Source organism: Phyllopteryx taeniolatus, chromosome 12, assembly GCF_024500385.1.
Source record: "Phyllopteryx taeniolatus isolate TA_2022b chromosome 12, UOR_Ptae_1.2, whole genome shotgun sequence".
NCBI lineage: Eukaryota > Metazoa > Chordata > Actinopteri > Syngnathiformes > Syngnathidae > Phyllopteryx > Phyllopteryx taeniolatus.
In genome coordinates, this window is record NC_084513.1 from 10,145,664 (window position 1) to 10,164,443 (window position 18,780).

The following is an 18,780-nucleotide window of genomic DNA, read 5'->3' on the forward strand; positions in this document are numbered from 1 at the left end:
CGGTGCGTGTTTGGCTTTCAGGAGCGTACGACGACGTCGGCAGACTTAGACGAGCCGCTGAGGATCGATGAAGACTTGCACTGGACCACAGAGCAGCGGTGAGAAATTTGCTTTCAGAGATGTCCCAGTTAGCATTTATGGCTAATGATGCTAATGCTGAGTGATTCCGAAAGAGTTCAGAATGTCACCAGATGTTTTATTAAGCCTTAATTATTAGATTTGCTTTCAAAAAAAATTTAAGCGGCAGACCACCATTTTTTTAATATATAGTTTACAATTTTAAGTAATCATGAAAAATTATGTATTTGTTTATTTTTTAAAATATATTTTTTATTTGATAGCACTCACACATTTTAACAAATGAGATTCTGTTAGAAAAATTAAAACTTGAAGTGTAAATGAAAGTTTTTATCATCTAAAAGATGTATTTATATTACTGTTTTATTACATCATTATGAAAATTAATATAAATGTATATGTTCATTCATATTTTTATTATTATTATTATTATAGCTAACTGCTAAAGCGCATTTAGTGAATGAGACGTCAATAAATGTTTTTAGTTTGGAATTGTGCATTTTTTTAATATATATATATATATGTGTATGGTTATAGGTAATATGAACTGAATTAATACTTGGTTATTTATTTATTTTAAAATGTTTCTAGTTCTAATTAATGTGAAATTAGCAGGGTTTGCACCGCCTGTTCCCCACCTTGTCAATGGCTAATTGAAACAGGATGTGGCGAAGCAAATGTTGCCCACGTTCGCCACGCTGGCGAATCAAAATTGCCTGTGTCAAAAGGCCTTCGTGAGAAAAAGTGGGCACACTCATTCTGCCATGTGTGAACGGTGTTAATGTTTTAGTTTTTTTCACCCTCTTCGTAAAATGCTTCAATCCGCCGTCCCGCCGCTGCTGGCTAAAAGCAGTCAAGCTCACGGGCTTTCCCAGCTGCGGCAAGCGGCGCATCGGGACCAGACCCGATGCCGCCGTGCGTCCAAGTTGAAACATGCATATTTATTATTGAAACTCATATGCAAGTCATATCAATTCCTCACAACATTTAGGCCTGGCCTACAGGAAATAGTTGTTTATTTGTTGGCTATATCCAATGTTGTGTTGGTCATACTATACAATAATTTATTTCTTGTGTTTAGTGTACAATGCTGAAGATAACAAACTTCCTCCCGAGAAATCGCATGCTAAATCGCAATTACAATATTTGTTTAAAAGAAACCAAAAAAAAAACCCTCGCAATTAAGCGTATTTTATTGAGCACTACTTCTGAATGATGAGTACGTAGTTTTAATTGGGCCCACATCGTTAATATTTATCGGCTTCCTAGTGACGAGGACTGGCTAAGTGTGGCTAAAGGTTTAGCCACATCAACACATGTGATGTTGTGGCTAACTACACACAAGTGTGGCTAGGAGATTTTTATATTGTTTAGCCACATTGGCTAAGAGGTTTCATGACCCAGTGCCCACCCTGAATTACCTACAGTTAATCTGTTACCATTCATATAATTTTCTTTTAATTCTTACTGTTACTATTATATCATGTTGTATATTTACATAAACATTTATACTATATTAAATGAATATAGTAATTAGAAGTTAAAAAGTACAAAAAAACAATAATAATTCATCAAAAAGTATTAAAATAATACACATCGAAACTCATTTTACCCATTAATTTTTATAATGAATTGACACAAGAATATGCTGCAATTATCCATCCATCCATTTTCTGTACCACTTATCCTCACTAGGGTCGCGGTATGCTACAATTACTAAATTATAATTAATTTGAAATATGATTATTCATTTCATTCTTAATAGGTATTTAGAATATTTATTTGAAACAAACTTAAGTCAATAGAAGTGGGTTCTTTGTGTTAGTTCCAGGTCAAAGGTAACAGGGGACAGTGGGCTGCACTTGGACATGATCAGCCAGCTTAAAGAGGCTGTGGAGCTACTTCAGGATCCCAGCAGGTCAGAGCTACACCTTAGTCAGGATGTCATATTTCTATTCAGAATTTTTTTTATCAACCTGTGGTTTGTGCCCTTTAGAATCAACTTGGAGCAAGAGGACCTGTGCGGGGTGCAACTGTACCCCGTGGAATTGGTCACAGTGGAAGAGTCTGTCAAGTAAGTCAGCGCCAATGGATGCTGGGAGATTGCTGTTCTTGTGGCATTATACAGTGTACAGTTTTGGCGTCAAAGTGAAGCATTTCTGTGCCAAAATACAACTTTCGTGCGGCCAACCATCATATTTTTGGTCCGCAAAGCTCCACAGGTGGAGCGTGTTTTAGAAAAAATATATATATTGGAAACATAGCCTTTTAAGGCAAATTTTATTTTTCTTTGGCCTCTTAAATGTGTTCCCCCCCCCCTCTCCCCCCAGGCATAAACAAACATTTTCATAGCATTTTTGTGGACAAATATTGAGTTCTAATTGCAAAATATTGCATTGCCATGCGTAGATCATTTTACACTTGAGACTATGTTAGTCCGGGATGCACGTGTCATGGAAACAATGAGTCCCAACCCTGGAACAATGAGTCCCTGCAATTTATCACAAAATACAGATACACCCGCTACATCACGGTTCTTGTTTCGTGGTCCCACTATATTGCAGATTTTTATTGCAGTTGTTACTCTTATCTTGTATACTGTTTGTAGAATATTTTTGTTATCCATTGCTCTTGCTCTCTCTCAATATGAGTTTAGGCCTGCCACGATAGGAAATTTTTTAGAATGATATATTTTCCCCAAAACTTTCATGATAAATGATAGGATTGTTGATGTTTTTTATGCCACTGATATAATGATATTAGAACATAATAAAGAATTGTACACATCTTACAAATTCTGCCCTGGTAATCAAACATATGAGCACAACAGTGTAATGTTCTCTCATCTGCTAAATAAAAAATAGGGTACATATAGACACGGACAACCATTCGCACTCACTTTCACACCGTCACTGAGTGGGAACTGAGCCCACGCTGCCTGCACTGAAGTCAGGCAAATGTACCGCTACACCATCAGAACCACTCCCCAACTTAACAACTCTTAACAGCTTAACCATTTTAGAGGTTATGCTTGTTCAAAACCTTTGTTTCATAATGTTTCACATACAGTATATGCTCTTTTAATAAGTGCTCCCAATGGGAACTTCCCACTGAGAAGTACAAACTATATATTGAAGATTTTGATTACAGTTGTTACTCCATTTTTTTATACTGTTTGTACAATATTTTTGTGCTATCCATTGTTCTTGCTCTCTCTTATTAAATGTGTTTGTCTTGTTTTAGGTGTGTTTATAGGCTTTTCAAAAAATGTTAAGTGGCGTAAATTCAACAAAAACATACCTACCTGTTCGGGTAGGGTTAGGGTTATTTATTCAATTTTCGCTGTTTAATGTAGCCTTTTGTGACCAAATAGTGTTTCAAAACGACATCATTTCCATGGGCAACTACTACTTTCCTGACCAAATCTATATTTTTTGTGATGCTATGCACTCCGGTTTCCTCCCACATCCCAAAACCATGCGTGGTAGGTTGATTGAGGACTCTAAATTTCCCATTAAGTGTGGATGTGAGTGTGAATGGTTGTTTGTTTCTATGTGCCCTGCGATTGTCTGGCGACCGGTTCAGGGTGTACCCCAACTCCCGCCCGAAGATAGCTGGGATAGGCTCCAGCAGCCCGCGACCCGACCCGAGGATAAGCGGCTCAGAAAATGGATGGATGGATGGATGGATGGTCTACCATCACGCATTTCTTGTGGGTAAGGCTTCTGTGGCACGTCCTAATGGGACTTTTTGTTTCCCCCTCAGCGGGCAGGACAGCGATGATGACGTCACCACACCAAAGGTATGTTCACACAACTTGAATGTATTAATTATTATGAATGATTAGAATTTGTATGGAAGGTATTCTAAATTCATATCAATTAAACAATGAATAGGTACATTTGGGAAGAAAAAAAAGTATTTTATTCAAAAGTATGTATTTTCTTCAAAAACAGACAAGTCCAAATTTTTCACATCACTATAAAATTATACTGAAATTGTATTATGCTTCGTGAATATAAATAAATAACAGGTGAGTGTACTGGAACTGCAATCTCTTAAATGAATTTAATTTAAGCCTTAATCCTAGCAAGTCCTACAAAGGGAGAGAAAAGTCACATTGATTGCACAGTTAACGAGAAATAACGGGCGTGGACATATTTAAGGAAGTATGTGTCGAGTTCTTGATGACGTAAATTCAGTTTTACATACGAGTTGTTTGGTTTTACAGGGTTAGGAAATGCAACATTGAACGATGGCATGTTAGGCAGTCAGATTGTAAGCATTGCACTATTTTTGTCTAAATGGCACTTTGATGAAAGGCTGTGTAAACTGGGTATAAATCAGTATGAATTGGCCCATGAAGTTTATTTTGAAAGCCTCAACTGCATCCTGCTGCAGCATGTGGTGGAGGAGGAAGAGGTGGGAGGTGGCTATGAGTTCCAGAAGAAGCGACAGATGATTCTAGAGAAGGCCCGCTTTGAGGCCCAGCTCGCATGCCGCCAGTACGAGTGGCACTTGTCCATCCAGGTAAAAACGTGGTGCAACCTGCAGTAGGTTGGGCATCCTGTCTGTCGAGCTGGCCGCCATCATGTCGTTCGGTTAAACCGACGCGCAGTTTACTGACATGGTTTGGTCTGCTGTGGTTTGTGTGTTTGACGCAGAACCCGACTGGCTTTTTGTTGCTTTGTGTGTGAACACCAGTTTTATTTTTTAATTCAGCCTCGCAATCTAGTTTCACTTTATAACATGAAATTTGGTAGGCCAAAGAAGTTTGAAGAAGCCATGCCGGAAAAGACACACAAGGTTAGCTATTTTGCGTTAAAGTGGCCATTTTAGGGTCAATTTTGCTATTTGCAGGGGGTCTCTCATTTAACCCTTTAACACCTAAGCCTCAAAATGTCTGCCTGGACTTTTTGACTATGAAAAGGGTCAGAAAATGTCCTGTGAATAAGTGCTTTTGCCCCTTTTCCCCAGAAAACTTGGAATTTTCAATATCTAGCAGGGTTAGGTTATCCCTGACGTGTCGTCGCCGAAGCGTCAGGGATAAAAGGAACAGGACATTTGATAGGTGTGTCTATTATGAATAGACATAATGAAAAGCGCTCAAGAAGCCATGTCTGAAAGACACAGAAGTTAGGCATTTTGATTTGAAGTGGACATTTTAAAGTCTCTTTGGGCTTTTCCAGGACTCCTTCAATTTTTGCTACAATTCAGCCCCTGAAGCCAGTTTCATTTATCAACATCAAACTTAGTCATCATAACTAGACCCACCCAATAAGTCTCAAGAAGCAATGTCTGTGAATACACAGGAAGTCTTCCATTTTGATTTTAAGGTACATAGTTTGTTTTTGTTGTTTTTTTTGGTAAATTGAATGTTTAGAATCTTTGGTGTCCTTTTATTGGGTTTGCTTGATAATTTTGGTTGGAAATGCCCAAAATGTCCTTTTTCAAGCCATTCTAGTTGGTCTTTTCCACCTAGTATTTGAGACCGTCCGATTTCTCAATATTATGCGACATGTAAACGAGCTTTGCTCTGATAGGATCGCTCATTCAAAATATGGAAAAGAGCTTGGCTCTGATTGGTCCATATTAGGGCTGCAGCTATCGAATATTTTAGTATTCGAATATCCTACTCAAACATTTATCGAATAATCCAGTATTCGGATTAATTATAGTTTTGCTTCGTTAAAGACCAATTATGAATACACATGAAAAACTAAGCCATTTCACTTAAAAATCAACGACCAATTGTTTTTCTTCTTTTAGATAACTGTTTTATTTCGTAAATTCACATTGAGCGGCAAACTGTATTTTCTTGTTGAGAAATATTTTCAATGAAGCAAGAAAACAAATTTCAGTTTAAAGTTTGCATTTTTTCTTCTTAACATTCTTAGCATTTCTTGTAAGTATATAAAAAAAAAACATACGTCATTAATTGACAAGGGATAAGGAACCTGTTGTAAAACTTCACAGCTAGCATTTTAGGATGTGACATAATACAGTAGGTTCGTGGCTGTGGGTTTATGATCTTAGACCACACTTACTAAACTAAAATGAAGATGAAAATGAAGACACCTCGATAGGAAACACAAATGTTACCTTAATCAACTTTTTTCACAAACTTTGCCACTCGCATTTATTTATTTTTTCACCGCAGTATTTAACTCAAATGTAGCCACTTGATGATACGATGGTAGTACACTGGCCATGATATGGCCAACTAGAGTGTGCGCGATTGTAACATGACATAACAGCGACTGTATAGACCAAGAGTATTGTAATGCCCTCTGAAGTGGTCAAGGAGGAAGCATTGGGCCAGTGCACTTTCAGTCACTGTATTGAACTCGCAGCAACACAAGATCATCACAAACTTATGAGCTTCTGTCAGCCACAACTCATGCCAACAGGGTCTTCCCAGACTGACCTTCCCTTGCACTTATGTCACACTACTCACCCCGCCCGCCCTCTTAACGTCGTACACACATAATTACAGATACAGTATCAAACTGGGAGGGCTGGCAGTGAGTGAGTTGAATAAGGGGAATCCCGAGGTAGAGAAAATTCCTCAAGCGTTTTTAGTATTCAAAGTATTCGAAATATTCTAGTATTCGTTGGAGACCTAGTCCATGTGACGGTGTCTACTAGTGTTCGAAGCTTGGGGCGACCAAGCATTCATTGCGATGTCGCGCTCTTCCATAATGCTACGTTCAGACTTGTGTCCCTCGCAGGAGTTTGATCGCAGGGTTATTTATGCACACTGAACGCGCATTCGCTTCATTTGCGCAACATTGATATGCTCCTCCCGCCTCAATCCTCTTCAGAGAGCCGTCGGCGCCCTCGCGTCCGGTAAAGATGTGCTGCGCTGCGAGCAGCCACGGGCAGGGCGAAAAGTTACCCTGGCTGGTTCCTTTGAATTGATTTTTTTTTTTCTTCCTAGTTCTCCTCCCCATTACAGCCCTTCGCCCTGCGAGGGTTGCAGCCAGTAGTACGCCCGTGCCCCATTACTATCATTGGGAAGCACAGTACATCAACGTGATCTGAGGGGATGTGGGTGAAAATTAAAAGAGAGGGGGATATTTTGAGGTTATCCTCATCATCTGCTCCCATTCATTGGAATTGAACCTGCCATGATGATCATCCCTGGAGACAATGAATGCAAGCGTCGCTATTTCAGCTTTAAGGCCCATTTGGCCATTTCCAGGAGTCCTTCAATGTTTTTTTATTTTATTTTATTGAGCCCCAAAAGCCTGTTTCATATGTCTATCGTGAGTAAACCCATAAAAAAGTCTCAAGAAACCATGCCAAAATATACACAGGAAGTCATTGAAGTGGCTATTTTAGGGTCAAGTCCATGTGCCATTTTAAGATTAACTTTGCAGCGTTGCACAGCTGTGTGGTTTGTGCGTGCAGCCATTTTTTAGGTGTGTTAGTGTCTGTCTCTTTTGCCAGAAAACTCATTGATTTTTTTTACATTTGTGTTACCATAGCGACTAGACCAGTCTGATGGCAGATTTCCCGCACTCTCCAGCGTACCATTTGGACTGAAACCTCGCTCAGGTGAGTTTTAATACAAATGTTATATTAAATACGCCAGTACAAATGTTATATGGGGTCACACGAGTCCAATCAAAGTGATTTGAACCATACTCCATCGTAAACCTTTGTTGCGTCTATGTTGTAGTAAAGCCGTCTCTGCGAAATCGGTTGAAGTAAAGTAGCAAATCCTAGCTAACTGCGCTAATTGCTAGCCTTAGTTAACCGGTCCCTGCCGCCGCTAATATGCTAAACACTTGTTGTGCTTGCTCGCTTTGCCTCCATAGGGCCTTTTGTTTGCTTAGCATGTGACGTGTTGCAAACCGCTAATAAAGCAAACGTGATGCTAACATGAATCTTTGTTTTTTTTATGTGTGCTGTCTTGTGTTGTCGTCTCCCATTTTGACATCTTTTGATTATTTTTTTACCCGTTTATTTACGACTGTTGCGATGATCCGCCGCATGGACTTTTACCCACAATGCACCTGCCCGCTTGCATACCCCCCCTCTCCCCGGTTATAGCCCCGTCCTCGCTGCCCTGCTCGCCCCCTCCCTCGCCCTCCCCCTCCCGTCTCTCACAGGCCCCGCCGCTCTTCTGTGGTTTTCGCCGTAGCCGCGGCAACGGAGGCGTGCCGGAGCGTGGTAGGTTTCGGACCAACGCAAACCCAGGGCCTCAGATTTGATCACCTTTGTTTTCAGGACATTATGCAATGTGCTGGTAATCATGCACTTAACCAGAAATTCTCAACTGATGGGTTAGGACCCAAAAAAAAAATTTCTGGCGGTCCTCTGATTTGTTTGTTTTCTTTGGCTTGTGTAGGACATGATGAAATTTACCAATAATCATGTCCTAAACCAGTGATTTTAAACTGGTTGGTCACAGACCCATTATCGGTGTGTCACAGATAGGGAGTAAAAAAATGACAAGCGGTCCTCGGATTTGATTACCGTTTTTTATCCTTAGCTTTTACAGGACATGCAATTTGCCAATAATCATGTCCCAAACCATTGATTCTCAAATGATGGGACGGGACCCAAAAAGTTGGTCATGGACAGGTAGCCAAGAATTACAATCAGTACTTTGATAGATCACTTTGCTGTTTTTTTTGTTTGTTTGTTTGTTCGTTTCATTGGCGACATGATGCAGTTTGCAAATAATCATATCCTAAACCAGCGATTCTCAACTGACGTGTCAGGACCCATTATGGATTGGTCATAGACAAGGTGGTATAAAGATTACGGGGTGTCCACGGTTTACGACCCTGAAGGTTTTTTTTTTTATGGATGATATGCATTTTCTTGAAGAAAAATGTAGAGGGGAAAAAAAAACTTTTTTCAAGATATTTATTCTTGTTTTTAAGGAAAAAGGCTCAAAATGTTTTTTTCCGCAGGATTTTTTTTTTGAGGAAAAAGTCCATCCATCCATTTTCTGTACAGCTTATCCTCACTAGTGATGCAGGCGTGCTGAAGCCCATCCCAGCTATCTTCGGGCGAGAGACGGGGTACACCCTGAACTGGTCACCATCCAATCGCAGGGCACATATGAACAACCAACCATTCACGCTCACATTCACATCTATGGGCAATTTTAGAGTCTTCAATTAACCTACCATGCAAACCGGAATACCTGGAGAAAACCCACGCAGGCACGGGGAGATCATGCAAACTCCACACAGGCGGGGCCCGGATTTGAACCCCGGTCCCCAGAACTGTGGTGACCAGCCATCCACCGTGCCGGCTCATCATAATCCAATCGTATTATATCGTGATCTTAATAGCATATTTGTTTTTTCAATGTTTTGTAAAACAAGAAACAAACACATGCTATTAGGCTAACAATATCACTGTGCCGCGAGGAAAAATTCGTATTTGTTAAATAGAAGTCAATTTCTTTTCTAAAAGTTGGGAAAAATTGCACAAAACGCCACAAGTTAGTTAGCGTGACATTGTAGCAACTAATAGATTGCAATGGTTCCAAGCCTCGAGGCGTGTGAAATCACCAGGAAATGTTCTGTGTGCTTGTGCGTCATCAAGAGATGATCCACGGGGGGGACAACGACGACACTATTTCAGGTCTATTAAGTCTCTGCTATTTGCAACTGACTTGACGTTTCGCTTTAATCATGTTTAATTTTGTTACTCCAACACACACGCACTCAGACACGCACGCACTCAGACACACACACACACACACACACACACATACCTCATTAGTGAAGGTGTTGGTCCATTCAAGGAAAAGTGGGACGTGTCTTTTTTGACTACATTCACACTATGTTCCCAGCAGCCCCGGCAGCCCCATTTCAGTTCACCGTGGGAAAAACGGGACGTTCGTAGGACAATGCAAGGGGTGCAAACAAGTGCACTAAAAGTCAGTGGCAATTAAAACACTATATTTGTTCGCAATGAAAATGTTTAGTTTTGCCTGGTAGAACAATTTGCACTGAACTCCTTCACTGCAGTGGCCGTTTATATTGGTCAGCTGGAATCCAAACGTTTACTGCCACCGGCGTATATATTCGTCAAGTACAGTTTTCTAACAGTAGGTGTAGAAGTCTGGCTCAGCTTGTCTCTGAAATTCAGGTTTGTAAACCACTGTAATGATGTACAGATCCATCTAGATGGCGGTGTTGGAACACTTTTGATTTGAGATCAGTACAGCTTCTGAGTTGAGGATAAAGATTAAGCGATGAAGCTCAGTTTGTCACGTCGATTATGAGGGAGGGAAATGCCTACAAGTTGGACGTCGGACAAGTTTAGGCACCTGACACTCGAATAGACAATGTAGGTATAAACAGAGTATTTTTCACGGTAGGTAGTTCAAAGTTTGTGCCCGATCATGAGAAAAGATGAGGTAGATCATGTAGCGATTGGCAAATGCCATGTAAAAAAAGTCACATTCAACTCGAGCCATGTGGTGAGTCATCAGCCCTCAGGGCGCATTTCATAGTTGTATATCCGTCAATAAACAAATTTGTGTGTGAATGTGTGATCTGTAAAGTGCTTTGGGCACAGTGATGGTGTAGTTAAAGCACTATATAAGTGTAATCCATTTACTATTTTACCATCAGAAGCTCTTCCTACAGCATATTTTTGTTCTTATAGTTTGAGGTGTCACAAAAGCAAAAGACATTTGCGTCAAAATCATGGTTCTGCTCGACAGGTTTCTTTTTACAAAAAGCTACTTTTCTCCACTTTTTGGTCAGAAACTGCCGTTTTTGGTGAAACCAACCCATGTTCTACTGCAGATTACTAAAGAAAGGAAAAAGCTAGAAACAAACCTTTTTACTGGTGAAAAAAATGTGCTGTTTATCTTGGTAGGTTTGGTGATTATGTTGTCAGAACAATATTCCGTGGGTCTCGAAGGATCAGTGAAAATGCTCTGAAATGACTTGCAATATGGGGAACTCTGCTTTGAAAATGGCTGCAAGTGAATGAGTTATTTTGTTTAAAATAAATTTACTTCTACAACTACTTTTTCTACTTTTTTTTCTCAGTGTTCCTACGCAGCCACAAGAGTCTGGAGTGTGTGGACCCTCAGTTCACCATGAGGAGGAAGATGGAGCAGCTGAGAGAAGAGCTAGAGCTGATGGAACAGCTCAGAGATGTAAGTAGCGACCCCTAGTACCCCTCCCTCCCCCCCGGACCGAGTTTGACTTAACAACATGAAATTTGGTAGGCTTGTCTATCATGAGGAGATGAACAAAAACGTCTAAAGAAGCAAAGTCAGAAAAGAGACTTTGTGTCAATTTGGCCCTGTCCAGTTGCAAAGACAGTTTGTCTTAGCAACATGAAATTTAGTGGACGTGTCCACCATGAGTAGACCCCCAAAAATGCCTGGAAGGACACAGGAAGTCTGCCATTTTGTATTGAACCAGCCTTATTTGTGTCAATTTGGCCATTTCTTGGGGTGTTTCAGGTCCCAAATTCCACGCTGCCTCACTGCTCCAAAGTTTTAATTACAACTGTAAAATGGTAAAAAAGAAATATGGACTCGAAATAAGGAAATGCTCCCCCTTCTTTTGCAGAGTATTGAGAGCCGCCTGAAGGTGGTTCTTCCCGACGACTTGGGCAACTCACTGATGGATGGCGTAGTGCTTTGCCACCTGGCCAATCACATTCGCCCGCGCTCAGTCGGCAGCATCCACGTGCCCTCGCCCGCTGTGGTACGCCCTGCTGCCCGTCTTTGCTTTTATGTACCACTACTTTGGAATCCTTCACTGACATTTATTTTGCGACAGCCCAAACTCAGCATGGCCAAGTGTCGCCGGAACGTGGAGAACTTCCTGGACGCCTGTCGGAAGATCGGTGTGCCCGAGGTAAGGCCTACGACCAACCCTCGGCGCAAACTGGGCACGTTCTCAAGTTTGAATGTTCCTGACATGTAGAGTCCAATCAATGTACTGAAAACAGCCCAGTTGCAATGTGAAAATAGCCCTCCTTTCAACTTGACGGACCCAATTTCAACCTGGAAACAGCCCCAAGTTCAACCTAAAAACAACCTGGATTTGAATCTGAAAACATCCCCCCCCCCCATTTTAGAGCTTAAATTTGACCCTTACAACACCCCAGAATTCAACCTGAAATTTGAACTTCGAAACAGACCTAATTGCAGCTTTGAAACGGCTCCAATTTCAACCTCAACACAACCCCAATTTAACCCCCCATTTAAACCAGAAAACTGCTCCAATTTGAACTTAAAAATGGCCCAAATTTGAATGTCAAAACTGTCCCATTTTCAACCTTAAATTAGAGTTTAAATTTCAACCTGATTAACCTCCCTCGTTTTAACCTAAAAATTCCCCCCCATTTCAGCCACAAAGCCGCTCCACTTTGAAGTCACAAACAGCCCCAATTTCATCCCCAAAACAACTCAAATTTCAACCTGACAATTTCAACTAAAAAACAGTTGAGATTTCAACCTGATTAACAGCGCTGATTTTAACCTCAAAATGCCCCCCCTCCATTTCAACCAAAAGAGAGCTACATTTTGAACTCCAAAATGGGTCCAACTTAAACCTGAGAAGGGCTTGAATTTCAACCTTAAATTTGAACCAACAGCCTGTTTGAAACTACCTAAATTTCAACATGAAGACGACCAAAACTTTGAGCCCAAAACAACCTGAAACTGAAAACTGTCCCAATTTCGACCAAAACCAGCCAAATTCAACTGTAAAGTTCCAACTAAAAATGTCCCCAATTCGAAGCTGAAAATGGGCCAGGTTCCAGTCCTAAATTTCAGTCAGAAAATAGTCCCAATTTGAACCTATAAATTGAACCTGAAAACGTCCCAGTTGAAGTGTGTGTGCTGCCGTTTGGCTGTCGCACAAAGACCACAAAACGCCTTTTGAACGCGTTTGCATTTCTTTTGCGTTGCTAAAGCTTTTGGCACGGTCCTGATGGGAAGGCTGAGGGTTTGACGTCATTCACCCTTTTTGGGGAATCAAAGCCAGAATCGCTCAGCTTTCCTCACAGGAGGTCACTCTTGCCTCATGGCTGCTTCCTCCGTCCGAGCGGGGACTTCCTGTTTGTGCTGACTTGTTTTTTCTGTTATTTTCTATTTGGACGTGAGCTTCCTCTGTGCTTCCAAGTAAATACAATAGCACAAATGCTACATCAGCATTGCTAGCTTCAGATGCCGTCATCAAACGTTTGCTCTTGTTCTGTGCTAGCTGGATGTTTGCAACTTCCGCCTTTACCCCTGCAGTCGGAATTAACCGCTTAACAGGTAGCGACAAGCCACCTGTGCTAACACGCTGCTAGGTCGCTTGTTGCGCCACTAGCTTGCTTACAAGCTGCCACATGCTTACACTCAGCTCGCTCGCCTGCTGTGCTGCTAGCTGGCTAAAAGCTACCCGTGCTAACACACTGCTAGCCTTGCTTCTCCTTGCCGGTTGCATCCGGAGGAAGAGGAGGTGGACCTCCTCATCCTCCCCTTCAGCATACCTGCCGGTTGCCATGGATACGACCGTCTGTATCACCATGGTTACCAACTCCCTTTCCTTGCTCAATTTTTAACCTCGTGCCTCTTCTTTCTCTTTTCGCTCTCCGCCTGGATTTTCCTCCTTTTCGTCGTCATCTTCGTCTTTTTCACTTCCTCGTTCCCGCTCCTCCTCCATCTATCCATCACTCCATCCATCCCTCTATCACTCCATCGTCCTCCTCGGGGCACCAGTGTTCTCTGTGCTCCCCGTATGATATCATCCAGCGCCGCCTGCCGCCGCTGTGCGCCACGGTCAGGATGCTGGTGGGCGGGAAGCGGCCGGAGGGGATCCCGCCTCAGAAAAAAAGCCCCCCCGCCGCTGCCCTCCCGTCGCAGGACTCTGTCTCGGTGACCACTCAGACCCCGCCTCTGGCCTGGCGGTGGTGGGACTTGATTGGCTGCAGCCTGGTTCACGTCCTCTGCCTGATGTTGCTCTTTGCCGTCTACGTGTGGAGCGAGCTGACGTAACCGCGGCTCAACAAAAAACTTATTTTTTTTTTCTTCCCCAGGAGCACACATAACAATAGGACGAGTTTCTCTTTGCACATGTTCGCACAACTATAAACTGAAAAGGACCAAAATTTCAACCTGAAAAGGTCCCCAATTTAAACATTAAATTTGACCATGAAACCGCCCAGTTTCAATCTGAAAACAGCCCAAATTCAAAACTGAAGATAATCCAAATTTCAACCTGAGAATGCCCCAGTTTCAACCTTGGACTAGAACATGAAATCGATCCCAATGTCAAACTATCTGAATTTGAATGTGAAAATGACCCCAATTCCAATCTAAAAATATCTTACTACTGTGTAATGTGAAAACAACCGAAATTCAAACGAAGAATGAATGACCTGTCGATTGTGAGATCTGATCGGCTGCAGCCTGGTTCACATCTCTGGTGCGCACCTTTTTCAGTTATTGTCATTATTGGTCCAAAGAAATGACAATGACATGCTTGACTAGCTTCCCACGCTAGCGTCGAGCTGCTTGAAAACGGCCCCAATTTTAACCTGAATACGGTCACAATTTGAACGTAAACAGTCCCAATTTCAGGCTTGAATTTGAACTCGAGCATATTCCCAATTTCAACCTGGAACTTGAAAAGGGTCCCAGTTTCAACCTAAAAACTGAACTGTTTGAAACTGAAAAGTGCCCCAGTTCGAACAGGAATACACCCCCTATTTAATGTAACAGTCCGAATTGAAATCTGAAAACGTCTCCCATTTAATCTGAAAACAGCCCCAATGTGAACGTGAAAACATTTCATTTTGTGATTGAAATCATACCACTCGGTTATTATCTGCAATGTTCTTAGAAGGCTAACGCTAGCTCATGTTAGCATGGCCCTGTTAGCATTTAGCTTTAGCTTCTTCTCGTGTCGACTTTTGTAGGTTTTTCTAATTGCTTACATTTTAAAAATTTGAGCAACAAAATGCTAATCTACCACAATCCTACCAGAATATTTTAACAGCGCAACGTCTGCTAGCAGCGATGCTAACATGAATCTCAGCGAGCAAATGGTTAACAAACAGTGGATAAACGGCTGGAGACTTGTGTACGAAAACCTGTGTTTGATGGCTCAAATCTCGACACGTCGAAGCATTTGTTTTCTTCCAGAATTTATTTGCGGAGATGAATAGTTTCTAGCTAAGCTAATGAGCTAGTTTCTCATAGAAAACAGAAGCCATATGAAAATGCTCGGTTTAAAAATGTACAATTTGTGCTTTGTTATGTCCTTGAAAACTTGAAACGTTGGCAACGGTAAAGCAGAGTAAGAAACTGTGATTTACGTGATAGCTTTGTGTTACAAAGAAACCATATTTAACCATATGTATGTTTAGCTACTTAAGATGTTAAATTATTTCCTTGATTTAACCGTGTTGTGTGATTTTCTTTTTTTTTTTTTTTATTTATTTTTTTATGCCTCTGTGCCTACCTGTTACGGACGTTAACGACACACTAACGGTGACATTTCCATTTCTTTGTGACGACGCTGCCGGAGGTGGGGCTGTTAAAGCATTTCAGTGAAAGTTGTGCTGTGTTTGAATTTCAAACCTGAAAACAGACTCGATTTCAATGAGAAATCACCCCCACTTTTGAAGTGAAAACAGTCCAATTTGATATTAAAAACAATTAAGATTGTGATCTGAAAACCAACAATTTGAACCTGAAGTGGGGCCAATGGAGTGTGGGGGGCATTTCACCCTGAAAACAGCCTTATCTGAACCTAAAAAATTCAAATTTCAACCTAAAAATAACCTGTTTCATCCTAAAAACAGACCCAATTTCACGCTTAAAACAACTCAAATTTAACCAGAAAATGACTCTAGTTTCAACCGAAAAATGGCTCCAATTTGAACCAGACAAACCTGTTTTTTTTTCAACCTGAAAATACCTAATTTCAACATTACGGCTCCAATTTCAACCTAAAACCACCCAATATACTGTAGCTCTAAATACAACCAAATTCCAACTCGGAAAATCCTCAGTTCGAACTTGAAAATAACCTATTTTAGACCTGAAAACTGCCAATTTATAATTGAAAAATGACCCAATTCCAAGTTTAAAATTGCCCAAATTTAACCTGAAAATGGCCCCAGCTTCAACCTTAAAATTGCCTCATTTGAATCTGGAAAATCCCTGCTTTGAACCTGAAAAAAAGCCAGATATGCACATAAAAATTCCCTCAATTTCTACCGAAAATCGGCTCCAATTTCAACCCGACAACGGGACCTATTTCAACCTGAAAACACCCCCCAATTATTGTAAATCGAAGAGTCCAAATTTCAACCTTTTAAACCCCCAACCAGTCAAATTTCAACCTGGAAAGTCGTTAGTTCAAACCTGAAAATTGCCTGATTAGGACCTGAAAATGGCCCCAAATGGAACCTGAAAACTGCCAAATTTCAACCTGAAAAGTCCCCAATTTGAACTGCCTCAATTTCAATTTGAAAGCATCACAAATTCCATCGAACAGTCCCAAATTTCAACATGAAAAGGTCAACCTGAATATAGCCTGATTTAGACATGGAAATGGCCCCAATGTGAAACTGAAAATTGCCCCAATTAGAACCTAAAAACAATTTCAACCAAAAAAATCCCCAGTTTGAACGGTGTGGTTTAAAAACAGAAGATGAGTCTTACAAAGTGGGATAATTGCACCACTGTAGAATCTCTGCTTGAAAGGCACCAGCGGAAAAGTGGCTCTCTTGTTCTGGATGTCTTCTAAACACTTGTCTAAACCACGTGCCGCACTTTTTGTCCTCTTTGTCCCGCCTTGCCTTCCCAGGACAAGCTGTGTCTCCCGCACCACATCCTGGAGGAGAAAGGCCTCGTTAAGGTCAGCGTCATGGTCCAGGCCCTCCTGGACCACAAGCCCTCCAGACCGGGACAGCACACGTGAGGATCATCGCATGATGGAAAACATGATGGGAGTTTTTTGGGGCGACTGACAATTTTAGATGTTACATTGCAATTCCTTTCCACAGGCTTGGTACCATTAAAAAAAAAAAAAAAACGCTAACATTGGGAGCCGTTCGCTGTTTTAATCTTGCACACACCAAAAAAAAAAAATCTGGCCGTTTGAAATCCAGAGACACTGTGAGATATATATATATCGGAATTTTAAGTAAAGCATCCTAAAATATCCCAGGCAATGAAATTCCGGCTTTTCTGTTACGGAATCCCGAGACTACATCTAGTTTGCAGGATGCCATTTTGCGGTATTATCCTGCTTCGCTGTGTCTTGTTTGAGATTTAGGTCAATAATCCGCTAGTTAGGGTTTTAGTTCCTCCAGTATTTCGCAGGTTAATACAACATTTAGAATATTTTTGCCACCTTTGTCGACTTTTAAATAAAAATGTTTTGCTCGCGTTTGTATTTAATCGGCAACAAAAATATATTTATAACAGGACTTTGCGTACATTCAAGAACTATTTTTGGCTAATATATTTTTGTTAGAATTGTGTGGATTTTTTAAACCATATGTCGCATCTCTGTGGACTTTTTGAGCCAGCATGTTTTGTAACATTTTGGTCGGCTTTAAGTGAAAATGATCCGATGTTCTTCCAAACGCGCGACCATGACCAATCATTTTTAAGAGTGTACATTTTAGCTGGTGGGTGTCATTAAGTAAACCGCGAACTGGCTACCAGTTCTTTTTTTAATCACTATGTTGTAATATCTCATCCTGCCAGACTGGGTGGCAGGAAGAGCTTTCCAAATAATTTGCTCCTTTGAAAAATGTTATTTATGCAATTTAATGATTCTATATAGACACGTGAGGATTATTTGTTCAAAAATATTAAAATCCAAAATATTGCAAATGTTAAAGGAAACTTTTGCATTTCCCCCCCCCCACAATTTAAGAGATCCCATTTGTCGTAGTAAACATTTCTATGTCATGCTTTTGTCAAAAATCCCCCAAGGATCAAGAAATCTACATAGACATGTTTACATCATATTTCTCGCCAGGGTGAAATTGTCTCGTTTCAGTGACGGATCTGTCCTGAGTGTGGAAAGTGAGCGAGCGGCCATTATTAAAAATGCTGCTAATCTGAGCAAACACTGCAGCTCTGCTTACCTTTTGGATTTGACACGCTTGGGCCAAAGTGGTTGTTTGTTTCCCTCTGGAAAGTAGTTTTGGCTCCGTTACAGCAATAAACACAAACTGACTTTATCGGCACTTTAACTTTTCTATTTATGTTTTGTTGTTTTTTTTGCTTTTCTTTTTGTTTTTGACTGTGACGTTAACAAAAACCTTTTATGAAAAGAAAGTGTAAATAACTTGAGTACGCTCACGTTTTTTTTTTATCCGACGGGGAGCAAGTGTATTATAAATATTTTTGATTAAGGATGTTTTCATTGTTGTTGTTGATGCATGAAAAGTCCCTTTGATGCGCCTTAACTGCTGTGGAGCTTTTTGTACATCCAAAGAGTGTTTTGTTATCACTGCAATTAAAAAAAAAATATCTGCAGTCTTTTGTCTGCCTTTTTGTTCCCAAACACACTTCAGCGCCTTCTTCAAAATGGCTGCTTTAAACTGAAACAGCCGACTTCTTTTGAGTTTCAGGCATGCGTCTCTTGAGTTTTTCATGCATCATATCATGATAAACAACTGAATTGTTGATCAGTGACACTTGTGTCTGGGGCGATTTCTCCCCCCCTAACTTTCTAACAGTAT

The 18,780-nt window shown here is 40.9% G+C and overlaps 1 protein-coding gene across 4 annotated transcripts in view; it reads left to right on the forward strand.

Annotated features, from left to right (window-relative positions):
• Window positions 1–18,574, forward strand: part of lrch1 (leucine-rich repeats and calponin homology (CH) domain containing 1) — a 43,977-nt gene extending 25,403 nt beyond the window's left edge. The window contains exons 10-19 of one of the 4 annotated variants that reach the window (XM_061791587.1): window positions 22–98; window positions 1,904–1,996; window positions 2,075–2,152; window positions 3,844–3,880; window positions 7,569–7,638; window positions 8,137–8,256; window positions 11,112–11,221; window positions 11,643–11,780; window positions 11,856–11,933; window positions 13,790–18,574. In XM_061791587.1, the coding sequence (XP_061647571.1) occupies window positions 22–98; window positions 1,904–1,996; window positions 2,075–2,152; window positions 3,844–3,880; window positions 7,569–7,638; window positions 8,137–8,256; window positions 11,112–11,221; window positions 11,643–11,780; window positions 11,856–11,933; window positions 13,790–14,065 (1,077 nt within the window). In that variant the 3' untranslated portion in view covers window positions 14,066–18,574. The remainder of the gene's footprint in view (window positions 1–21; window positions 99–1,903; window positions 1,997–2,074; window positions 2,153–3,843; window positions 3,881–7,568; window positions 7,639–8,136; window positions 8,257–11,111; window positions 11,222–11,642; window positions 11,781–11,855; window positions 11,934–13,789) is intronic. The other 3 variants (XM_061791589.1, XM_061791588.1, XM_061791590.1) reach the window with 3 other exon arrangements.
• The last annotated feature ends 206 nt before the right edge of the window (window positions 18,575–18,780 follow it).